The 26,804-nt window shown below is 39.3% G+C and overlaps 1 protein-coding gene across 2 annotated transcripts in view; it reads left to right on the top strand.

Annotated features, from left to right (window-relative positions):
• The window catches only part of GLRA2 (glycine receptor alpha 2), a 174,760-nt gene that overhangs the window by 58,073 nt on the left and 89,883 nt on the right, over positions 1–26,804 (top strand). For both annotated transcript variants that reach the window (XM_087859367.1, XM_045790860.2), the window contains exons 5-7: positions 18,367–18,449; positions 21,409–21,546; positions 23,274–23,488. In XM_087859367.1, coding sequence (XP_087715493.1) covers positions 18,367–18,449; positions 21,409–21,546; positions 23,274–23,488 — 436 coding nt within the window. The remainder of the gene's footprint in view (positions 1–18,366; positions 18,450–21,408; positions 21,547–23,273; positions 23,489–26,804) is intronic.

Genomic DNA, 26,804 nt, shown 5'->3' with positions numbered 1-26,804 from the left:
TGGACCACAACTTCTTAATCCATTCATCTGTTGAAGGGCATCTCGGTTCCTTCCACGATTTGGCTATTATGGACAATGCTGCTAGGAACATTGGGGTGCATATGGCCCTTCTCTTCACTACGTCTGTATCTTTGGGGTAAATACCCAGTAGTGCAATGGCTGGGTCATAGGGTAGCTCAATTTCTAACTTTTTAAGGGACCTCCACACTGTTTTCCAGAGTGGCTGTACCAACTTGCATTACCACCAACAATGTAGGAGGGATCCCCTTTCTCCACATCCTCTCCAACATTTGTTGTTTCTTGCCTTGTCAATTTTTGCTATTCTAACTGGTGTAAGGTGGTATCTTAGTGTGGTTTTTATTTGAATTTCCCTGATGGCTAATGATTTTGAACAGTTTTTCATGCGTCTGTTAGCCACTTGTATGTCATTATTGGAAAAGTGTCTGTTCATATCTTCTGCCCATTTTGTGATTTGTTTATTTGTTTCTCGCGTATTGAGTTTGAGAAGTTCTTTGTAGATCTTGGATACCAGTCTTTTATCTGTAGTGTCATTTGCAAATATATTCTCCCATTCCGTGGACTGCCTCTTAGTTTTTTTGACTGTTTCCTTGGCTGTGCAGAAGCTTTTTATCTTGATGAAGTCCCACGAGTTCATTTTATCTTTTGTTTCTCTTGCCTTTGGAGATGTGTCATGAAAATGTTGCTTTGGCCGATGTCGTAGAGGCTGTTGCCTATGTTCTCCTCTAGGATTTTGATGGATTCCTGTCTCACATCGAGGTCTTTCATCCATTTGGAGTTTATCTTTGTGTATGGTGTGAGAGAGTGGTCAAGTTTCATTCTTTTGCATGTAGCTGTCCAATTTTCCCAGCACCATTTATCTAAGAGACTGTCTTTTTTCCACTGGATGTTTTTTCCTGCTTTATCAAAGATTAGTTGCCCAAAGAGCTGAGAGTCCATTTCTGGGTTCTCTATTCTGTTCCATTGGTCTATGTGTCTGTTTTTGTGCCAGTATCATGCTGTCTTTGTGATCACAGCTTTGTAGTACAGCTCGAAATCTGGCATTGTGATGCCCCCAGCTTTGTTTTTCCTTTTCAACAGTTCCTTGGCGATTCGGGGCCTTTTCTGGTTCCATACAAATTTAAGGACTATTTGGATACCTTTTATCCCTTTTTGTTGTCTGATTGCTGTTGCAAGGACTTCTAGTACGATGTTGAATAATAGTGGTGAGAGTGGGCATCCTTGTCATGTTCCTGATCCAGCTTTTCCCCATTGAGAATAATATTTGCTGTAGGCTTTTCATAGATGGCTTTTATGAGATTGAGGAATGTACCCTCTATCCCTACACTCTGAAGGGTTTTAATCAGGAAAGGATGCTGTATTTTGTCAAATGCTTTTTCTGCATCAATTGAGAGTATCATATGGTTCCTGAGTCTTTTCTTCTTGATATGATGTATCACGCTGATAGATTTGCGAATGTTGAACCACGCTTGCATCCCAGGTATGAATCCCACTTGGTCATGATGGATAATCCTCTTAATGTACTGTTGGATTCTATTAGCCAGGATCTTGTTGAGGATTTTGGCGTCCATATTCATTAGGGAAATTGGTCTGTAATTCTCCTTTTTGATGGGGTCTTTGCCTGGTTTGGGGATCAAGGTAATACTGGCCTCATAGAATGAGTTTGGTAGCTTTCCTTCTGTTTCTATTTTTTGAAATAGCTTTAGGAGAATAGGTATTATTTCTTCTTTGAATGTTTGGTAGAATTACCCAGGAAAACCGTCCGGGCCTGGAGTTTTGTTATTTGGAAGGTTGTTTATCACTGACTCAATCTCTTCATAATTAATTGGCCTGTTTAAAAAATCAATTTCTTCCTGTTTCAGTCTTGGTAGATTATAGGTTTCCAGGAAGGCCTCCATCTCTTCCAGATTGCTTAATTTACTGGCATATAGCTGTTGATAAAAGTTTCTAATAATCCTTCCAATTTCATTGGTGTTGGTTGTGACCTCTCCTTTTTCATTCATAATTTTATTAATATGGGTCCTTTCTCTATTCTTTTGGATAAGTCTTGCCAGCGGTTTGTCAATTTTATTGATTCTCTCAAAGAACCAGCTTCTAGTCCTGTTGATCTGCTCTACTGTACTCCTGGTTTCTAATTCATTGATTTCTGCCCTAATCTTGGTCAATTGCTTCCTCGTGCGTGGATTAGGCCTGTCCCTCTGTTGCTGTTCCAGCTTCTTGAGGTGAGAATATAAAAACTGCATTTTAGATTTTTCTATTCTTTTGAGTGAGGCTTGGATGGCTATGTATTTCCCCCTTAGGACTGCCTTTGCAGTATCCCATAGGTTTTGGACCGTTGTATTTTCATTCTCATTGGTCTCCATAAATTGTTTAATTTGATTTTTGATTTCCTGGTCTATCGAGTCATTCCTGAGCAGGATGGTTCTTAGTCTCCAAGTGTTTGAGTTTCTTCCAAATTTTTCCTTGTGGTTGAGTTCCAATTTCAGAGCGTTGTGGTCTGAGAATATGCAGGGGATAATTTCAATCTTTTGGTATCGGTTGAGACCTGTTTTGTGTCCCAGAACATGGTCTATTCTTGAGAATGTTCCATGGGCATTAGAATAGAATGAGTATTCTTTGCTTCTGGGGTGTAGTGTTCTATATATATCTATGAGGTCCAACTCGTCGAGTATGGCATTCATAGCCTTTGATTCTTTGCTTAGTTTTTGCCAGGGTGTTCTGTCTATTTCTGATAGTGGAGTGTTGAGGTCCCCTACTATTAATGTATTTTTATTTATATGTCTCTTTATTCTGGTTAAGAGTTGGCTTGTGTATCTTGCTGCTCCCCTGTTGGGGGCATATATATTTATAATTGTCATATCCACTTGTTGAATACTTCCCTTAAGAATAATATAGTGCCCTTCTGTGTCTCTAACTATAGTCTGTAGTTTAAAATCCAATTTATCTGATATGAGAATTGCTACCCCAGCTTTCTTTTGAGGTCCATTTGCGTGAAAGATGGTACTCCATCCCCTTACTCTCAGTCTGAATGCATCTTTGGGTTCAAAATGAGTCTCTTGTAGACAGCAAATGGATGGGTCATTTCTTTTTATCCAATCTGCAACCCTGTGGCATTTATGGGAGCATTTAAGCCATTAACATTAAGACTGAGTACTGAGAGATATGATTTTAATGATGCCATGTTGCCAGTAAAGTCTTTGTTTGTATTGGCTGTGACTTTCTGTTCTGTATCACTCTTGGGGCCTTTTTACTTTTATAGAACCCCCTGTAATATCTCCTGTAGGGCTGGTTTCGTGGTTACAAAATTGGTTAGTGACTGGCGATTCTGAAATGTCTTTATTTCTCCATCAATTCTGAATGACAGCCTTGCTGGATAAAGGATCCTTGGCTGCATGTTTTTCTCTGAAAGAGCTTTAAAAATGCCCCCCCAACCCTTTCTCTCATTCCAGGTCTGTGTAGACAGGTCTGATGTAATTCTGATGCCTTTGCCTTGGTACGTGAGAAATTTCTTTGCCCTGGCCGCTTTCAATACTGTATCCTTGCATCTAATATTTGCGAATTGCACTATGACGTGACGTGCTGTAGGTTTGTCGCGGTTGAGCTTGGGAGGGGTCCTCTCTGCCTCTTGGACATGAATGTTTGTTTCCCTTGCTAGATTAGGGAAGTTTTCAGCTACAATTTGTTCAAATATCTTTTCTAGACCTCTGTTTTTCTCCATCCCCTCGGGGATGCCGATGATTCTGACATTGGAACATTTCATTGAGTCAGTAATCTCCCGTAACCTACATTCCTGAGCGTGGATTTTTTTGAGTCCAGATTCTATTTTAGCTTTTTCTTCTACTAACCCATCCTCCAATTCGCTGATACGTTCTTCTGCCTCATTCACTCTGGCCGTCAGAGCCTCTAGTTTTGACTGCATTTGGCTCATAGAATTTTTAATTTCTGCCAGATTCGCTCTCATTTCCGCCCTTAGAGATTCTATATTCTCATTAATATTTTCGTTAATACTTTTTTCAAGTCTACACATCATCTTGACCATTGTTACTCTGAATTCCATTTCTGATAATTTGGTTATATCCATATCCATTTGCTCTGTGGCAGAGGCCACAGACTCATTGTCTTTTCTTTGCTGGGGGGGATTTCTCCTCTCGTCATTCTGATGAGGAGAGGTTGCGGGGTTGTCCAGAGCCCAAATTATTGACCGGGACCCAGGCCATGCGCCCTTGTTTTATAGGGATCTTAGGGATGTGGGTTTCTTTATTTTTCAGCCTGCCGTCTGGGGGAGGGGTCTGCCGCGCCGATACTCAGGCAACCCTGTTTGGGTAGAGTCTCCGTGTCCCCTGCGAGGGGGGATGGTGATGGGCACACTGTGAGCCGGTATTTCCAGGCTTTTGTTCTCTGGCGGCTTTCCCTGGTGGTCTGCTGTGCCTCTTCTGAGAGTCAGAGCAGCAGTGGCCGAATCTCAGCCTCTGTCTCAGAACAGAGGGATCGCGGACCGTTCTCCACTGATGTTCTGGCCACTTTAACTCTGTTACCATTGGTGCTGCTCAACCCTGCAGTGTCCCGGGATGTGCGCCCCACACCCGGTGTCCCAGCCCTCACTTCCAGGGCTGGCGCGTCTCTGTCCTTTGTGTTTCTAACACCGCCAGCCACCAGCCGCCCCCGTGCGCTCTGGAGCTCCCGGTCTCAGTCTGGGTCCAGTGAGCACACCGGAGCTCCGTTTCAGTCTGGTGACGCGTGCTCCCGGCTCACGGTCTCAGTCTACTCTCTCGAAGGTGCCGGTCCGCAAGTCCGCCTGCTCCCCCATGTAGGTGGCTACTACTTCCCGGCGCCCGAACGTGGCAGCTCCCTCCCCCTTCCGTTATCTTCCGATATCTGTGAGCGGTTTCACGGCTCCCCGCTTCCTACCTCAATACTCAGCGCTGGAGATGTTCATTTGTAGAGATCCAGATGTATCTTCCTGCGTCTCAGGCTGATTCTGTGGATGTTCAGGCTGGTCTGGTACCTATCCAGCTCAACTCAGGGGACCGGCTGAAAAAGGGGTCCCCTACTCCTCCGCCATCTTAACTCCTCCTCAGGATTATTTTTTTAATTTGAAGGTATTCTGTTGCTAAGTATCTAATCCAACACCCTTGTTTTACCAATGAGGAAGTGACTTCTTTCGGCAAGTTAGGTGAGGTAAAATAATGGAGTGCATAAATAGGACTGCTAGGCCAAGAATCAAAGCTCTTGACTTCTATTTCAATGCTATCGTCTCCTACCCCACATTAATTCTTCATTTGCTCCAACTCAAGTCCAAAGGCACAAACAAATACAATTCCAAAGGCATGTCATTTTGGAACCAACCTTTTTGGGGCTCATTTTTCAAAGAACTATTGGAGGAAGAAGGTAAGATCTAAGATGAGAGCATAAAGTATCTTCAAATTTTGCAAATGTCTGAAAAGACTGTTTAAATTCAGGGTGCAAAAACTGACTTTCAATTCAAGGCGCAGAAATGTCAATTATCGATTTGATAGTTTTACATAGCATATGTCGCTAATATAGCATATCTACTTTCTGAAAAATTTTACTATCCCAGGGATGAAAGGGTTGAAGAGAACCATTAAGGTCATTAAGTCAACTTTCCTACCTTCAGGCAACCTGTTGAGAACTCATTCTAGTTTTAAAGACCATCAGAGAAGGAGACTTTATTTTCTCCCATTGAATCCTATAATAAGTTACTCTAGCATTATGCAGAAATTCTTGCTGATATAACTTAAATAACAGTTGCTACAACTTAAATCAGTAGCTTTTCCCTACATTTGTTAACATGATAAACAAATGGTTACCATTTGGGGAAGAATGGAGGGAATTACCTCACTGTTTTTACTTTCATACATTTTAGTCCCACTAGATTTGGTAGACATATGCTTGGTCAGCAACACTATGTGGCTAATTTAATTTTACAGTGTGTTCCACTTCGCACCAAGATGTTCTTTAGCTCCCAGTTTTCACTTTGCTGTACACTTTGGGGCTCCTACTCGGAAACTTATGATGCTGAATGCTGTCCTGGTTTTTTCTGATACTATAGTATACAAGTAAAACACTCTTGGGCTTGAGTCTCTGGCCTCAGAGCTTGCTGAATGACCTAGGGAAACTTGTTACTCTCTGAACTTCTATTTCTTCAGCTTTGAAAAATAGATGATTTTGTTAAGACCATTAGTAGAGTACAATATATGTTATATAGATACGGGTCAAAAGTGGTATTGCCATATACTCTAGGGTCCTTGGTATTTTCTTGTAATTTAATGATTGTGCTTTCTGGTCCCGGCTCTAAGACAAAGAGTAAGCTGATCAAGATAGATCCCTACAAATTCCAGGCATTAAGGATAGGATGGACCCACTCCTTGAGTGTGACCCTATAGAGTAGGGGTTCTTAACCTGAAGGTTAGGTGAAAACTCCAGGAGGTCCTTGAATCTCCCTAAACTGTATGCATATTTCCTGTACTGGGGTATTCAGCTCTTCTGTTTATTTGTTTGTTTAGAGGAAAAGGTCCTTAAGGAAGCTCTGATCCTCCAACTGCTAACAATTCTGCTTTAAGATTTATTGCATGCCTCCCAAATGGATATACCTGAGGCAAAGTTGGTAAGGAAATATTGTTTGCCTTCAGTGTCTTCTTATTTGACTGACCAAGTACCTAGGTGTTCTATGCTACCCTCCAACTACAGAGAGTCCTGCAAACCATAAATAATTATGGGATTGCTCCTCCACAACAGTACCCCTTATCACCAAGATATCTGCTCCCTCTCATCATCAAACATTATCTGACCTGAAACTTATTCTTTTATGGTATTGGAGGTGATTTGCTTGTTAATCTCTTTTGATTCAATTCATGAGTCTAGGTGTGGAGGATTCAGTGTTCTACCTTCCCAGTAGTACTTGAGTTGTAATAGAGAACTCTTGGGGATTGACATGCTTCTCCCTCTGATGATAGATTAAGGCACCACTGAGAGTAGGTGGAGTGTAGATTTCTAGACAGACATCCAACGGAGCTCCCCAAATAATCCTGTCTAATGACCGACTCTACCCACACACATAAAAGGCCAACTTTTCTCACATAACCTCCTATCCTTGACTCATCCGGAGCTTGATGCAAGAACTTCAAAAGAGTCTAACTTTAGTTACAGAATGATTTTTATGGCATAGGAAAAAAGAAAATTCTCTATTTAGATGTCAGAGCTGAAAATAAAATGCACAGTGAACTTAGACCTGCCTAAATGTTACCAATGGTGATACTTGGATTATCTTACTCTCAATTTTGATGAGACATGTAAGCCCACATTTTCTGTTAGAAGGCAACTATAAAAGCTGTGATTTCTTGTCTCTGTGCATATTTGAACCATATTTATCTTTATATCCTATAATCCAGGCAAAATTACATTCTCATTTTCCAATTCTGTGTCCAAATCCTCATTAGTTTTGTGACTTGACTTAATGCAGTAATTAATGACTGTAACATAAGCGCCCACATCAGAATTAAGCAGTGAGTCTTCAGAGAAGTGCTGGGAAATGCCATGGAAACCACTATTCCATTCTTCCTAGAGTTAAGCAAGGATGGGAGGGTGGGAAGCAGTGGTCCTCAAAAAAGACCCCACTGACGGTACAAGTTTTAGAGTTCGGAAACTGTGTTCTGTATATGACAGACTCTCATAAAGTGCTGGAAAGCTCTGTCAAGCTTTTGACTGGGTTCAGAACTTCACATATACTCATGGGCATAATACTGGTTCAAACACAACAGTGCTAGGATTTTACTGTTGTTTGGAGGAAAAGAGGGAATTGTGCAAATGAAATACATGGCAGCTGGCATGAGCACTTGTCCCTGACCGTTTACCTGATTGGACTAGCAATAGCAACCAGTAGATTTTCCTCCTTTTGGAGGTAACTTTCCACTGCATTAACATTCATCAGAGTTTGCTCTGAGGGTGATGGTGCAAAGAACAGAATACTGAGAAGGTAGCTCAGGGCATCAGGAACTCCACACTTGCTTGCATCATTTACTGTATCCTCCAGGCTCAGAGAACTGCTTCTGTAACCCCATCAGTCATTCTGAGTCTTAGTTTCCTCATTCATAACATGAGATTGAACTAGAAAAATTAGATAAAATCTGAGGCTCCTTGTAGCTCTATCATACATCTATAACTCAAAATGATCTCCTTCCCAAACCATAAAATTCCCTCTGGATGAGGAAATACGAGTGAGTCCTTTGTGTCCCTTACGGCTTGGGAGTAAGCAAGAGAGGATTCTGAAGTTTAAGGTGCCTATCTCAAACAACATTTGGATCTTTGAATCTTTCTCTCACAAGTTAAATATCCAACTCTTGAGAACTGGAACCTGATTTTGGAGGGGAGGCAGGAAATATTGAACTACCTGTAGTTTAAGAGGCAGCCTTGTGTTCAACATATAGTTTTCATAATGACAAATACTCAATACTAAACTCCCTATTGAGAAATTTCCCAATTGCAAATTAGATCATTTATACCCTCTGATTCACTCAGCAGGAGTATCCATGAGATATTATTTTAGAATGTATACATGAATTATGGGTTTACATACTTTTAGACAATTATACAAAGATGGTTGGCTGGGACAATTATTAACTAGATATGTAGGCTAAAGGAAATTACATGGTATATTTGAGGCAGCAGAGTCGAAGGGCTAGTCTGCTATTACTCATTACTTGAATTTTCTTGTGGCAGGAAGCCAAAGGAAATTCAGAGGTCCTAGTGAGCCTGTTCAACTCATGTCGACATGGGCCTCTGCCTGGTCCATAGTGCTGCCTTCGAAAGCCTCCCTGGATGGCATCAATCCCAAAATAAATACATATAATATCACCATGGCTCTTATGAGACACATGAATTACTTTAGCACATTCTCATAGCACATAATCCAAAAGAAAGGCAATCCATTTTAAAATGGGGAAAAAATTTTTTACATCCTCTAAGCTCAGCAGTCTCTCCAACAAGTCTATCTTTGCTTGTGGCATTTTAAATTACAAACCAACATCTTTACTGAAGAGAATACAACATTTATCACTGGACAGTCATTGAAAGACAATTAAGGACATATGTAATTATGTAAAGTTCTACACATGACACACACTCAGAGTAAGGCCAGCCCATATCTATCTGATTGATGGTTCCTTTCAAAGGACAATAAAACAAATGCTTTATTTGATGTTTCATTTTAGTAGGGATATTTTGCTAAATTTGAGCACTTAGATGAAAAAAAGCAATAAGTGAGGTGGGGATTACAGACAGAATGCTATGGAGATGGGGAAGATGTTAGTTCTGAGATCAGTTCTGAGATTTAGGAAGACTTGGATTCAAATCCAATCTTACTAAGTGACCATGAGAAGTCATTTAACCTTTCATTGATCTGCAGTTTTTCTCAGTTCCAGATTCATACTAAATGTTCAATGAATGTCATAATAACCCTGAGGTGGCTGTAGGATAAAAGGGAGGAAAGAGGGGAAACAGCTCTCCCTATTCCCCCAAACCCATACACATGGACATTTCTTTATTCAGTACCTATTACACTCAGGCTCCACTCGCCTTCCATACCTGTTTCGAGCAGACGGATATCCTCCTTGCCCTAGGTTTCCTCCCTTTGGGATGCATTTGGCTCATAACAGAAGTGATAGTTACATCTTCTTTCAGACAATGGCTCAGGTCTCCTCTTTAGCTGCTTGTTAAGAGTAAACTGAGGAATTGTGCTGGATTTCAAAGTGGTACCTAGTCAAGGATGGAGCACCCTACCATCTAACCATCTCTGTTCTAGCTCCAGCCTTTGCCACCAGAAACAGTGGCAAGTACTCTCCACCAGTTATCACAATAGAAGTCTTAATGAAGTAAAACACCAACAAAGTACCACAATTTTTCTCTCTGCTGTTAGCAGATACAAAGTTACTTTGGTTATCTTAAAACCCTAGGTACAGTTCACAAGCATTTGTTCCCTTTCTCTTTTGCCAAAAGTAAAATAAAACCAAACAAAATGTTAAGACTTATTATACAGTACTTTTAGATACAGAATGACTAAGAAAATTGCACACAGTGCTCTTAGACATCCAGTGACCATGGACAAGACAGTTCTCATTATTCTAATGTGCAGACTTAATAACATTTTATCTTGATGAATATCTGGGTATATAAATAAACACTACATATGAAATGACTTTGAAATGTAAAATGTAACTAAAATGTGAACAGTATTAGTTGAGTCTTTGGTACTTTGAGCTCTTCTTTCTGGTGGTGTCCAATCTAGCCCTCTCCTATTCAACACCTTCAAAACATTTTTGTTCAGGAAATATCAAAGCATTTGGAAAAGTTTTAGCCACAGATTTATCAGTTGCTCTCCAAGTTGAATCCAATCCATATTTGGACTTAATTAACATGGGCCAACCATATGTGTGCACATTTTTCTGAAAGGACCAGGCACAGATGGGAACAGATATTGTATTTTTGTCCTTCCCAGCTAGTATTGCTTAATGCATATGGGTATTTTCTGTGATGCCTTTATAATGTTTGGTAAACATTGACCTTCCTTCTCAGCCACTCACATTTTAGTCAAGGGAGAGGACTAGAACAGTCAATGAACCAACAGTGATGTGATGCATCTCCTCCAAATCCCATAGTCAACAGTGAAAAAAAGGTCTTATATTTCTTTGAAATTAATTGAGAGGAGAGAGTCTAACCATACAGTTTAGATCCAATGTAGGGTTTAGGTTCAGCCCTAGACAGTATTGAAAAAATTATTTCTCTCTGGTGCCCTAGCCATGCTGTTTTGAGCCATGTTTTCCATCCAGCTTCATCCTTCCGTTTAATACTCTCGATATCAAAGTCTGCTCTTGGGGATGTTGGTAAGGAATCTGAGAATCCATCAACTCATATACACAAAGGAGGAAATGACTAACAGTACTTAAAACCCTATTCTTTTCCTAGATTTGCATCTTAACAGTCATGGGAGTCTTTAGCTAAATGTCTGCTAGTTAATTATATGTAGCAGCTAAGAGTTAGAAGGTGTTTGAACAAGGATATGCATTGGGATCTTTCTGGAACTCCTAATAATTTACATACCATGAATTTTCAATCTTTACTTATATGGAAAGCCTTTCTAGGTGCAGCCACAGCTGTGCTTGCCCATAGATTAGGGGAATAGCTCAGGGCTAGAGTGAGCAGGACCCTCGTCTATGCTTTATATGTTGAGTGAGTTTAAAGCAACCATTTAATTACAAAGCTTTCAGAAGATGAGTTTAAAAATTTCATTTCTTGCCTGCCTTGCCAAAGTTGGACCAATTATTTTTGTTCTTCATAGATCAAGATCCTTTTGTGGGTACCTTGGGTTTTGATTTAGGAGCATCAAATGATTATTACAAGTCTACTTCCCTGATACACTCAAAGGGCCCTCTCAGGATCTAGGTCTGTAAGGGTCGGTTATCTGTTCTACCCAACCAGTGGGAGCACTTATCTAGGCTGCAAGGGAGTAATTAAAAGCCTTTTACTTAACTCAGTTCAGTTATGTCTGATTGACATAATCTGGAAAGATTCTTTAAATGGGGATTTGGAAACAATTTTAAGAAGTTGAATAATAAATGCACAACTCTTGAGATATATTCCACTAAAAATATATATAATCAATATATATTATCATGTAATATGTAAATAACAATAATATTCAACTATGATCTCCTTCAAGAGAGAAACTGTTATTTCAAGTGTCTGATATGCACAGTGCCCAGTAAATACTTGTCAAAAATTGCTGAATGGATATGCTAGATTACAACCCGGGTGCAGTTCTGTTTAACGCTAATACCTTCTCACTGAGGACCTGGTCCTCCTCTGTGCTCTGTCCTCCTTCCTGACCAGTACCATGAGATTTTTAAAATTTATAGCTGAGGTTCATCCAATGCATGTTATAGCCACCTCCCCAACTTCCTTTGAAATTTCTCGGTGGCTGATTTTCTAGTCCAGAGACCAGGGACAGTGCCCTGATATACTGCCACTGCCCTGAGTAGAGTTCCATTGCCTACGTTTGCACATTTGTGTGTTTTAATAGACATGGATTTGGTTTCCTCTTTGCTGTACCTGAAAACTGTCCTCCTATCCTTCTTAGCAGCTATCCCAGGTTCCTGGTCACATCCACCATATTCTTTTTTTTTTTAAATTTATTTTTTTGAGAGAGAGGAGACAGACACAGAGGGAGAGAGATCAGGGGGAGGGGCAGAGGGAGAGGGAAGAGGAAGAGAATCTCAAGAAGACTCCCCACTGAGCACAGAGCCTGATGTGGGGCTCGAGTCCATGACAGACTGAGCCACCCAGGTGCCCCCACACCCACCATATTCTTGGTTGCCAAGAACTAACCTTGGTTTCACTGCCATGATTTTACCAACATGTCTCTCTACTGTGACTGAGGATCATGATTAACACCTCTTGTCTTACAACTCCTGGTACAATCACTTAAAACCTTACTTGGGCTTAATTGTCCTGCCCTGGTTTCAAGTAGAAAGTAATATTTCCCAAAGAGAGTGCTAACATTACTGAAAAATTGCAGACCTCTTTCTCAACCTTCCTATTTCCCTTTTGAAATTTTCCCTTGTAATCTGTCATGTTGACAGTAAAGTCATCCATTGAGGCATGCCGAAGTAGTGGTTCTCAAAATGTGCTCCAGGACAGCAACATCAGTATTACCTGTCTGTTCATCAAGAGGGCCTGAGAACCTGCATTCAGACGCCCTTCAGATGACACTTAATGCCCATCGGAGTTTAAAATGCACGATGATAAAGGGTTTCCTGATAAGACAACCAGCCTGGCAGTGTCTTTTAATCCACTGACTCCCTAACTCTTCCCTCCCCTCTCCCCATCTGTGGCTTGTATTAATGATGTACTTTTAACTTGACTTCTAACTTGCCCCAAGCTACTTTCACTTAAGGTCTCGGTGGATTCAGATGATACTCTTGTTTGATACTTGATGAATCCTGTCAAATATCCCTGGCATTAGAATGTCACATGGTTCAGAAATTTCAAAGTACAACTGAGAGGAGAGATTCAACAAACCTACATTGTATCATAAGGCTGTCCTTATGTTCTTGGGAAAAGAGTGGATTGTGTTCTAGGATGTTGGAGGACAAAGCCCAATGGGGGCAATAAATATGTCACCTATATACCCAGATAGCAAGAAAGTTCCTATTTTAAGAAGCATTATTACTTGCATTTAAAGTTTCATTATATTCAAGAATGCAAATTCACCTATAAGAAGAAATCCTTTCAGCTGGTCACCTTCACTTACAGTTTAGAATCATAAAAATTTTGAACAGGATAGGATTGTGGGTGGAGAACGACCCTAGAGATTTAGTCAAGCTCAAATAGCTCTTCATGTGTAAGCTGAGTCTACCACCTAGGTCCCTGGATCCCCAGTCAATGACACTTCTACTCTGTGAAGCTACCAGGAGAGGCTAGACTTTTTAAAAGAATAGATCATGAGAAATCTGGATTCCTGAAGAAAAATGAAAGGGGTATCCCTGAGTAGGTACAAGGCAACTAAGGTGTCTACAACCCACTCTGTTGATTTTGCAGACAAAAGAGGATGATAAACTAGTAAGATTTTTTTTTTCTAAGGAGAAAATGTAGTAGAGTGGAAAATAAATAAATGGATCTGACACCAATTAAAGTTGGGTTCAAATCTAACTTTGGTCACTTAATGGTTTTGTAGCTTTGGGAAAATGGCTTAACCTCTGAGCTTCAATTTGCTTATCTCAAAAACAAAGAGAACAGTGCCTTATATGATGGTATCCCATGACTGTAAAATAATAGAGTGCTTGACCTACAGCAGTTGCTCAGAGAATTATGATTATTAATACTATCATGGTCATCACTTAATTTTTTTTTTCCTTATTAAGTATTTTAATGCTAAAAAAACCTCACCATAGGTCCTGTCCCCTCAGCGGGGTTTTGCAGTGTGCTACACAGAGTGTGCTAAATGTGGTCCCTAACAGAGGAACAATAGTAATATACCAGAGACTCTCTTGCTTCTCCTGAAAAACACAAAAGTATCCCTTTGTCCTTCCTCTCCAAACAAGACAGTCTACTGGAACCATTAGAATCAACTCTCCCAAAATAGTATACTAGCAGTCTTTGCTTCAGGCAAACAGATCACTCATTAAAATTTGTATTTCTACCTGAAAATTCGTTTTCTCTTGAAATGGCTTTTTTCTCCCCTTAATAATCTTTCACTGGGAATGAACTCCCAATTCTAACACTGAGTTCCTCATGAACCAGTAGTTGCTTCAAGAGTCAGGGAGCTTTCTGCCCACCATAACAACGGAAAGTTAAATGATTAATTTGCATCTCTCTAGCTATGTGAGAACAGTCCTGGCTGTGGACCCAGCTATCTGTCCAAGGCTCAAGGACAGGTGGACTGAGCTTACTGACTATCCTTCAGCTTGAGCTGCCTCACTTCTAGTAAGACCAGGTAGCAACTTACAGAAGGGGCAAGCAAGCTTTGCTGGCTTCCCTTGCCTGTCTTGTAATTTGGCAATACCCTCTGGGCTCTGGTGACCAGGTTCCTTTCTTCTAAATCCATAATCCTTTCCCATTTCCACAGCTTTAGGATGCTGATTCATTTATTTGTTCCACAAATATTTACTGAATACCTACTCTGTGCCAGGCACTGTTTTAGATGGTAAAAAAGAGAGTCCCAGGCTTTGTGGATCTTGCATTGTAATAGCAGAGAGATGCATGTAAGGGTAACTGAAACAGTTTACAATATCTGCTTCTATCAGTCATTTAAACTTTGAGTAAGGTATAAACCCAAGAGCTGGTTTTGTGGGCAAGGTGAACTGAACAGGAGAGTCACAAGAAAGGGACGTGAGATTTGGGGAGACTGAATCCCATGCTTCATTTTATTTTTTTGCCTTGAAAATAGAAATGGGTGCTCAGCCTTCTTACTCTCAGTAAAGTAACAGGGCCCCTGTAAGGGAACTTCATTCTTTACCTTGTGCAAACAGGAGCAAGGCTACCCTGAATGCATGCATGTCAACCGCAATAACAGTATAATGCTTCAGGAAAAAGGAAGATGGGTAGCCTCAGCTCAGTGCCTTCGGGTGCAATGGCCTTAATATTTTAGATCACAGGGAAGAAGAGAGCATATCTGACATGCTGTAGGCAGTACCAGCTAGTGAAAAGTCTGAGTTTCAATTAAAATATTTAATTCTGTAAGACCTACCAAAATAGATGGAGAGCCAGAGTAAAAGAGATAAAAATCATTCATGTTCTAGTATAATGTTGTGTCAGTCTTATTTGGTGCAATTTCTACATCTCAGTAGAGATGGCCAAAATAATATCAAGCTAATTCCCCACCTCTCCAAAACTCACATTTTTTAAAAATAAAAAATAGCTTAAAAATAAAAGCAGTGCAGTGGTAGTTCGTTTTGAAGATTCTTTCCAGGGAAGAGAGCACAAAGGAAGCTCTGGGGTGATGGATATATTCTCAATCTGGACCTGGGTGCTTTTTAGATAGGAGGATAAAGATGTAAAATGTCATCATGCTGTAACTTAAGATTTGTATGTTTTTACTGTGTTTAATGTTTACTCCAATGAAAAAGGAAAAAATAAGTAGAGGGTAAGTCTGAATTTTAGGCCTGCAGATATGTAGTAAATAAGACATCATAAATTATGGGCTCTGTGACCCATGAAGGGATTGATTAGGTCTTTACAATCTTTTCCCATTTGCTCAGCTAATGACATGATTTAGCAAACTACCAGTCGTTAACTTTTCTCCTTGTATCAGTGCCCACTGGATTCCAATACAAAACCTATCAAGAAAGGAAATTAGAAAAACAAATGAGGAAGAAGGAAAATACTGGCTGAGTTCTCAGCTGAGACAGAATTCAGAGATAGTTTCATGCTTGTTGGGAATTTCCCTCAGTGGGGTTTTCCATACTGTTCGTAGTTTTGACCCTAAGAATTCTGGGTCCCTATAGGATTGTGAGATCTTCCACAAAGGCAGAAATAATTGTGTGTGAGGCCTCTTCTCCCTAAATAAATGTAAAAATTTCACTTCACAAAAGAATCATATTCAGCAACCCTATGATTAAGAAAATTAAAATTGGGTTGTTTCCAATAGCAAACGAAATACAGTTGGATTACATGTTGCATTTTTTTAAAGCTGTATTCATTTCCGCTATTATTCTCTAACTTCGCAAAACTTTTCAAAATCATGATGAAATTTCCAGTTTCTGGTTTTTCGCTTAAATTATGCACATACCTCTTGATTGTTTTTGTCTGATGAACATGTTTTTTTATTTGATGAAAATATTTCCATTTTAAAAAATAGAAGACGATAAATAGATTCTCACTGTGTTAATAACAAAACCCATATCTGTAGATCCTGCTGAGGTCTTTTCCCCCTCAATAAAGTGCCAGGTTTTAAAAAGTTTTGATTACTAGAAATTTCCATTTTGATTCTTTTACTCTGCCCTTAAAAATTTCATGCCATTAATCTCAGCAATATTGTGTGTTCCAAAAAATAAAGTTTTTGTGATAGGAAAAAAATCTAAATATCTGTATCTCCATTTATATCTATCTCTAAATGAACTCCACTATCGAAAAAAATTACAAGTTCCGTCTAAAATGTTATTTTTAAGTCAGTTGTTTAGAACTCAAAGCTATTTTTTTTCCTTTAGAAACATGGTATTTGTGTTCTCAGAACAGCCCACAGAAGCTAGGTAATTTGTTTAACAATGAAGGTGAAATATTGTATGTTTATGGCACAATTTTAATAATAAAAAAAGCAAAAGATTACTGAATAAGACAGAATTTTATAATTTTACCTTTCAGCTATTGTTTGAAGACAGGCATGTTTAATCACGTGAAGATGGACATCTTCAAATAAATTATACTTGTCAACACAGATAATGCTGAATAAAGATGAATCATCCCACCAAACAGAAATACTTACTTTTAACACAGTGTTGTGTTTATTTCCAAGATTGAAAACTCTTTTTTACATAATTGAGATTACAATGCACCGTTTTATATCTTGCTTTTCCCAATCATTCTTGTATTTTAACAATTTTGAAGACTGTCAGCATAGATTCTTCACCTAATCTCACTTCAAATCCCAAACATTTTTTTCTTTAACATAAGTGTGCCACACTTTTTGTTTTGTCTTGGCTTATGTGGGATGTATAAAATGAAGCAGAGAAAGGAAAGAGAAGGGAACCAGGAGAGGAGAACAAGAATGAGCATGACAGTAAGAAAAGTTTAGGTAACCGTACAAACACCAGAGGGTTCTATGCATATAAAAGATGTCTGCAAGAAAATGAACAAAATCTGGAGCAGCGAACTTTAGAATAACAGGGATGCTAAGGTTAGAGCTAAATGGGAATAAACATCATTTTATCCTATCCCATCCTTTGAAAAATAGATGAATGTTTATTGAGTTTAAGGTCTTGCTTAGGGGACAGAGAGTGTTTGAGGAAATATTGGGAAGGGAACCTAGATCTGTTGATTCTCAATTTCCTTCCTTACATTTCTGGGTATAGAAAAACTGAAGAGGAAGAGGTGTGCACCATCTCCTTGAGGAATAAACAAAGAAATGGTGGAGAAGAGATAGCAGCTCAGTCAATATCCTGATAAAAGTCATGGGCAGAGCTGGCTGACGCTCTGAAAAGTTACGGAAAGAGGAAAGGAGGAACAGAGTAGCCTCTCTTTGGTGCGGAGAGGTGGAGACTATGTATAAGCTACTGTTCTTAAATGTTTTTTTCAACTCAAACATTACTTGCTCCAGATTTGTCAAAATTCTAGAATAAGTGCTATAATATATTGTGAACCTATCCATGTGGATTAGCAAATGAAGAGTTAAGCATTTGCCCATTTGATGGCAGGAGAATCAATGCTTATCACATCATTTACTGTCCTTGAAGCAAAGTCCACCTGTCCCAAACTGCAACTCTAAAATAGTATAGACTTTATGTCTTTTGGACATCAGTGTGGGTAAGAGCCTATTGTTGTCATATGATACTATTTCTCAGTGCTCTTGTTGATTCTAGACTAAACTTGAGATCACTGAGGTGGGAATCAGAGGCTGGAAGATGGGAAATAGAGTAAGGGGTTATAACGAAATTCTATAATATTCTTAACATGTAACAATAACTACTTGTTCACTTGAAAAATAGCATTGCCCTGCGTGGAGCTTAGATTTCATTATATGAATCAGTGTCACTTTGTTTAATGCCAAACTTATTGTTGACTTTTTTCCCCAAGAATCAGACCTTGCAGAACTAAAACTTGTTTTTAATTTTTTTCTTTGCTAAGACTCACCTTGACCTTATCCTGTCCCATGGACTTGAAGAATTTTCCAATGGATGTCCAGACTTGTACAATGCAGCTGGAGAGTTGTAAGTCCCCCCCCCCAGTTGAAATGACTGCCTGCTTGTTTTAACTGATGACCTGGTTCTTTTAGTGTGTCATTAAGAAGAAAGGACCCATAAGACTCATTCTCTACCTATTACCAACTCCCAAGGCCCTAATGGAAGGACAAGCAAGCGTGCATGTCTCATACACAGGCAATCCTTCAAGTAAAATGCCAAATAACTCACCCTTCCTCAAAAAACAAACCCAATTTAGTAGCTTTTATTTGAAATGAAAATGTCTCCTGGGAAAATTAAGATTATTAGTCATTCAATCTCTAAAATGAATCACTCTCTCATCAGAAAATTGTATTTCTTTCTATCTTATGCTCATATAGACCATCACCCCAAAAGAATTTTGGCAGGAAGGGATAATTGATTTGAGGACGAGGAACAGGGACCTTAGCCAGAGGAGGATGCAAGAACAGGGGGGCCAGAGATGATATGGAAGAAAAAGCATTTCCTTTAGATGGGCAGTGGATCCACAAAGGCATGGGGAAGGAAATAGAAAAATGCCATCTTTTTTGTCCCCTTTATGCCCTAGCTCTGATGTCACTGAAATCTTTGACATGTGCCATACGTTGCTGATGCCTCCAAGGTAATGGGATTTTTAGGCAAGAGACATGAAAATTTTTTTGGCTTGTTCTGTCACTTTCTCTGTTTGTAAAGTGGAGAGAATAATAAGCAATACTGACCTACAGGGATGTTAGGAGATTTAATGAGGCAAGGGCAAGCAAATACTTTAAACTTCTTGGTTTAGAAAAAGAATAAAGATAAAAAGATGCATCACCTATTATTGAAAAAGAGGCAGTGACAGGGTTTCCTTCTGATCACTTAAAATCACTGTAGATTTCCCTTGAAACTCCCTACAGAAATAAGCAAAATAATGAAATGTCTTTGTTTTAAGAAGTTGTCAGGGACAAAATGAGAATTTCTGATTTACAATAGACTTTATGTATTTATTTTTTTCCCTATTGCCCCTTCTTTTGAGAAGAAAGTGGAGAAAAACATTTTCTTATATAATGGTTCCTTCTTTGTGTCTCCTCTACTGCTCCAAACTCTCTCCTGCCTCAACCCAACATTTATTTTCTCTGTAAAACAGCAAGCATAGCTGTCATCTGGGGCTCCTCCAAGACTTAAAAAACTCCAATTAGTAAATATGCTTGGTCCTTGCAGGCCCTAGAAGTACTGAAACCAAAGCAGCCACAAAGTGTTCACCATAATTTGAATGGGAAGGGTGGGAATTATTCCATCCTTTCTTACTCTCATATTACTTACTTCCTCCTTCCCCATCTCTTTCTCGTCTGTCTGCCCCAGTGGGGGGGCTTCAGGATGGCTGACAACAACTGTTATTGTGGTGGCCAGTAAGAAGTTGACCAGATAAGAATATGGGATGACACGGATATGGGGATATAAGCTTCTCGACTTGGTTGGAGACACCCAACAAGTACTCATGCAGTGTTGCAGTGCAAGAGACAGGGTTGGCCATTCTCTTTGTGGAACATCAATGCTTGTACAGGCTCCTCTTTGTAATTCCCTGCTTTCCATGTTTTCTTTTTTGGCTTTGAATAGAAAAGGTGGCTCAAACAAAGAAGAAAGTAGATTCCAATTAACTTTGTCATTGATTTCTGGGTACCTTTGGTGAGTCACTATCTTGCAGTAAACAAGAATCTACAAACTCAATACATATGCTGAAGTTATTGGCCCACCAAGACCTCACATAATACCCCTTGTCCTCCTCACTCTCATTTTAGAGTTCAAATATCACAAAGAGGGAAGGGAGAGAAATGATGCCTGAAGGAATAGCAGCCTTCATTTCTGGGGTACAGAAAGATCCAGAAGCACTTAACAGATACTGACCTAGTTAGCAGGAGCTTGGAAACTAAGAGCTAACTCTGGCTTACTAAACTGATAACAATCTTACTTTGGATGATTCAAAGTCATGTAACAATATGACCTTACATTATGGAGAGTCTGTTTTACTTCATATTAATCATTGTGACGAGTGGGCCCAGTTAGCAAGATACTAGCACAAATGAATATTCTCGTTTGTATTATTCCACAACTTCCTTTTAGGTTGCCTGCTTACACCTTCCCCACTTGGTAAAATAACAGAGGATTGACCATAAGAACTTTAATATAAGCTTTCCTTTTTTAATTTACATTTAATTAGCCAACATATAATACATCATTACTTTTTAACGTAGTGTTCAATGATTCATTAGTTTCATGTAACACCCAGGGCTCATCACATCATGTGCCCTCCTTAATGCCCATCACCCAGTTACCCCATCCCCCCACTCACCTCCCTTTCTGCAACCCTCAGTTTGTTTCCTGGAGTCAAGAGTCTCTCATGGTTTGTCTCCGTCTCTGATTTCTTCCCATTCAGTTTTCCCTCCCTCTCCCTACGATCCTAACATAAGCTTTCTGAAAACAAAGCTAATATACCCAAAAGAGGGTCCAAGTTTGCAATGGAAGTGTTTTAAGCAGGACTGTGATGAATTCATTCTCATTTAATAAAAAAGAAGAATGCTTTTCATTTGAAATACTAAGACTAGTGCCGTGAATTGGATTGTCTTACTGGATTGTCACAGACACAGCTCTTTCAAGTAAAGACAACCTTTAAAGGATTTTTATGCTTATTTACTTGTTTGTTCTTCAGAAAGATTAGTAAATAAAGAGAGCAGAAGAAAATGGACTTTATAGATTCCATTCTCCCATTACATGGAAAAAACTCATTCAGAAATACCTTGCTCTCTTCAATTTCTTTGGCTCCAATGACATGTAGTTGTCATGATAATTATAGCTCCTTTACTAAAAATGATCTTGAATTGATTGAGCACGTATCTGCTTTAGATGGTTTCCTTGTTTGTTCTTTACATTGCTAGGCTTTCGAGCTTTCTTGGAAAGATGCATTTAATTTTTCACTATGATTTGTTTACTCCAGTTGGGTACACGATGAATGACCTGATATTTGAGTGGTTAAGCGATGGTCCAGTTCAAGTTGCTGAAGGATTGACCCTGCCTCAGTTTATTTTGAAAGAAGAGAAAGAACTTGGCTACTGCACGAAACACTATAACACTGGTAAGTTTACTTTCAGCTGCTAAACCCAAGTGGGCTCTATCTGCAGCATGGACTATATATCACATCACCTTAATTGCTATGTCTTTACCAAGAAAATAGAGCTACAAGGCACAGAACTGGGCTCAAAACCCCCTTTACAGATAAGATACCTGGACCCTCTGGAATAAGTCAGTGAGCACAACAGATAATTTCTCCAAAATGGAGAGAGAAGGAAAAAGATTTGGGACTCTTTTGCTGTTCCCTTGCTGACCATGTGCTGTCAGATGAGTCTGAGGAAATGCGTACGAGACCTTGTATATAGCGCAGGAAATGTATAAATTCTGGCCCATTCCTGGCATCTACTCTTGCCATTGGATCTTCAGATCAGTTTGTACTCTCTGACTTAGTGGAAGAGAGGAATAACCACATAGGCCTTTGTAAACTCAGAAATAAAGTTGCTGTGCTCTCCAGTCCCTGACAGTGATAAGAATTTGGATGAAAACCAGCTGGTGAGAATTCATCTGGCTCTCAATTCATGCACTGTCAGTAATGCTGATAGACACATGGGTCAGGGGGAAAATATGAGGTGGCAGTAACAAGTGGGCATATGTTGTTACCTGGAAGATCATGCCTGCCCAGTAAAGTTTATGGCTTTTCCTATGAATGTCACAGTCCTTGATACCACACAAGCTGATCATGGAGAGGCAAGCTAGACAGGATGGATTATTCAGTGACTGCTCCAGGTCCCCTGCTAAATAGAATGTTCGTGAGCACTTATTTCGAAAGTCAATAGTGCTTCTTATGAAGTGACCAAAACCTGATTCCAAGGTGTTTTTCCTGACCAAGAGGAATCCAACCCTATCTCTCATAATTTGTGTGGACAAAGCCAAATTACCTTCCAGGGTTCTGTCTCCAAACCAATTAAGGAGGAAGAAAAGTGGCAAGGGGCAGGAACATCAGTCTCTTAATAGTATGTTAGAAGTTTTAATATCTTTGTAGGTACTTTTTTTATAAGTAATGTAACACTGTAAACAGATTCTAGGAATATTCTAAATATCCTCAAGCAATTACCCAGAAAGCTAGGAAACTGTTACAATGACTAGATTATATGCATGGCATATACAAATGTACATTTTTCTCTTCCTATGGATAGCACAAAGATAGATACATAATTATCTAAATACTTTGAAAGTCCCATGAGGATGTTACTATTTTCAGCTGTCGCATGTGTTCTATATTATATGCTATACTTACATACTGCAGGTTACGTACTGTATGTTATATATTACATAATATAACCTCACAAAATGTGACTATTTCTACTGGTCAGTTTCTGACAGTCTTGCAAATTCTGAAGCTCTGTCTAAATAATCAAACTACAAGCACAGATTCAGAAAATCAAATATGCCACATGGTTTGGTCCAGGGACTCTTTTTTTTTTTTTTTAAGTAGGCTCATGCAGAGCTTGAACTCACAACCGTGAGATCAAGACCTGAGCTGAGATCAAGAGTCAGATGCTTAACCGTCTGAACCACCCAGACACTCCTTACTCTTTAGATCACTCATTCTCACAACTGTTAATTTCATTACTGGTTGAGTTGAAAAAGAGTTGAATTGGTTATGTAGGGTGAGCATTTTGTGCAATCTTCCAAATCCACCTGTAATACTCTTAAAAACTAAACAGTGGGGGGCTAGAATGGGAAAGATAAATTTGAATTGGATTTTAAATCATTATTTCCCTCTTTCAGGAAAGTTTACCTGCATCGAGGTTAAGTTTCACCTGGAACGCCAGATGGGATACTATTTGATCCAGATGTACATCCCCAGTCTATTGATAGTCATTTTGTCCTGGGTCTCCTTTTGGATAAACATGGATGCAGCCCCTGCTAGGGTTGCACTGGGCATCACCACCGTCTTAACAATGACCACCCAGAGTTCAGGTTCCAGGGCATCTCTGCCAAAGGTAAGAAGTCTCACTTGACAACAAGTGACGGGGGGCTGGGGGGGCGGTTTGTCAAAGGTCTTGCGGACTGGAGAATTCTGTGAAGACAGAAATATTTGCCATCCTGTGGTACGGTTGGAGGTACAATGCAATAAGAGAATGAAGAGCTGGGTTTGAGAGAATTAGAGCTCTGAGGACATGCGGGACCTTCCTAATCAGATCAATTAGGGGAGAGGGGAATCAGGGTTGAGAGAGAAGAGGAATGAGTGGAGGTGGTAACGTGGCTCAAGAATTATGTCTTAGAAGTCCTTGAGTGCTTTTGACCTCATGCTGTTCGTGAGCCATGAAGCTTGCCGGAATTAGAGTAAGATAGATACAACTTATGCTGTATTGTCAAGTATTTATTGGTGAGGCTATTGTGATACTTATGCTCAGTGAAGTCATTTACAGTAATAAAAGTCTGAATTAAGCTCCTGGAAATTTACACAGAAAAGCCATGTCAATGAGTATATGTGCGAAATAAATATAAATATTAGAGTGCAGCAAAGCAGATACATGAATCTTTGCCATTCCTTAATTTGCCTTAATGGCTGATACACAATTATTTTCAAGTGACATAGTTATCTAGAGAAGGAACAGTGGAGTCTTCCAAGATGCTGAAAATTCTGACAACCATGGAAGGTGGACATAGAAGCATGAGATGGATTAACAGGTACACATAGACATTTTGTAGCTCTTCAAATAATAATCCATAATAGCTGTATAATTTATTTTTATGTAAGGGCAGGCCCTCTATATTTGTAAATATTGCTTAAGCAAACAATGATAAATGTCCTGTTTGTGAAATGTCCCAGCACCCCAGAAGTGTGCCTATGTGTCTTTCCTTTTCGATGAGTACATTGAGCCGCTGGCTTCAATTTTCCAGGAGTGTGAGTTCAATTTAGTATTCACTGAACGCTGTCTCATACTGGTTGAGCAGTCTCTCCAAAACCTAGTTCCAACAAATAATTGAGGTATAATCCCCTATCTTTGCTGGCTTGAGCTTATGTTCAGTTGTGCTGCATTTGACATGAGATATGTTAGATCATGTTCCACATTATCTCCTGTGTTGGAAGATAAGATGACATATGGAGGAGGTCTGTGGCTATACTGGAGATGGACTGAATACTGGGGAAATTGTCATATAAACTTTCCAACTTCTGTGCCTCCAAATATAAATATTAGATTTGTATGCTAATAGAGAAAAGGATAGATCCCTCTGATACTTTTTAATTTTCTAGAATAACATATAGTACAAAATACTTGTGCTGCATTTCTATTGAAATTCAGATATCAGAAATACTAACAGCTTTCTTTTCAGCTATGTAATCACAAATCAATTTTACCTAATAAAAATTCTAATCCACTGTGTGCCCCAATCCAAACAGGTTCATTTGCTTATGCCTTCTTAGTTACTAGTTATAGCCATCACTGCATGCTATGCCATTAAACCTCAGGATGCACAAAACATGTAGTTTATAATTTAATAGATAGCCAAAGTATTGGTAATAAATTGTAAGCAGATAATATCAAAAAAGAAGACATTTATAGCCTCCAAACTCCCATTGCTATGAAAAAAGTTGTCATTTAATTTCAAAATGGGAGTTTTTTAAAAATAAATTTGTTATTCATTCTTGTTAGCTATTATGTTTCTACATCAATGGTCAAAACTATTGCTAAATAAATGGTCACTGATCAGTGATCTTTGTCTGTAGAGGCAATCAGGAACTCAGATAAACTAAAAGATAGTATAATCAAAAGTCATTTTATACTTGGCTCTGAACTCATAGCGGTTATCCTTTTGCCATCAGCAGGTTTATCTTCCTACGTATGTTTTTCTTAGGCTATTATTAAACATGGTTGGCTCTCAACTGACTGTGGGGAGATGTGACTCATATGGATAACAGTGAGAAAGGAAAATGCGATAAAAAGTGAGTCACGGAAAATAAAGAATTGACCATACACTTACACACACACACACACACACACACACACACACACACACACACGTACTCATTTTAATTTATAAACACTGTAGTCCCCAAGCAGATGCCCCACTATGCTGATTTTATAGTTGTTCCAGAGGCTATAGCAATGCCCTTTACAGACGAGGCATGCACCTTGAAGTTTAAAAATAAGACATGCTTGTTATAGAAAAATAGAAGATATAGAAAATATTAACATGAACTACCCAATAAATAACTGTTGTTAAGACTTTGGTGTATTTTCTTCCAGCCTTTTTTCTATGCACACTTGTAGGCAAACCCACACACATGCACACACAGAAAATTGGATCAAACCATCTAAAAAGACAGTTATATACTATCTGCCATTTCCATAGCATTAAAAATCTATCATGAACATAATTTGCAATGACATAATAATCTGTCTGGTATATTAGTCATCATTAATCTTACTATCTTGGATATTTAGGATTTTATCATTTGCTTTTCTAAGTGTGATCATTATAAATATATTTCTATATGAGCACTTCAGTCTCATAACCAATTTAATGCTCTTTCCCTCCCTTGCCCCCAGCCCAGGCCTAAATTTGGCTTGAAGGTGTCCGGCGAGGTGGACATGTTGTCTGTTCTTACCCTTGCTTTTCACAGTTCTTACCCTTGCTTTTCCAATTCTCTTCCCCACTCCTGTTTCTTGCTTCTCTACTGTTAAGGGCTGAGGGTGAAAGAGGGGATGGAAGAAAGTTGTACAAGACTGACACTATTGTATTTGAACTCTTGCCTTCTCTAATGGCAAGCCTCCAAATGCTGGCTTTCTTGACGGTTGAACTTGAGTTCCTTGGTAATTCCTGGGGATCCTGAACACTACACCATTCCTGGATGAATAATGCAATCTCTGGCTGGCGTTTTATAATCTCCTCTTATCTATCACCTCCTAGCAGCATATCCCATACAACTTCTTACTTCCAGGGTCTCCTTACTTAAGTAGATAGCCCTCCTGGTTGACATGTTTTCAAGATGATTCACATTTATCTTCCACACCATTTATTTGGACCACCAAGAACATGTATTCATTGTCTTGCTAAATAGTGGAAATGCAACTTAACTGTCAATGCACCTGCTTTCACCCTACCATCTTGGGTATTCTAGCTAGCCTACTGCCTTCAGAATTTATCCAGGTGAGAAACAAGTATTGGTGTTCCTTTTTTCATACAAAACCCAAACTACTGAGGATACATAACAAGTTCTCCTAATAACACCTTTACTCTCTGATCCAGGAGCAACCTGTTGGAATTTCAGTAGCTCAGCAGATACATGACATGTGCAGGAGATGCCAG

The sequence above is a fragment of the Ursus americanus genome, chromosome X (genome assembly GCF_024610735.1).
Source record: "Ursus americanus isolate L20-20 chromosome X, mUrsAme1.1.p, whole genome shotgun sequence".
NCBI lineage: Eukaryota > Metazoa > Chordata > Mammalia > Carnivora > Ursidae > Ursus > Ursus americanus.
The sequence above is the reverse complement of the archived record's forward strand: the minus strand, read 5'-3'. Positions and strand labels throughout refer to the sequence as shown.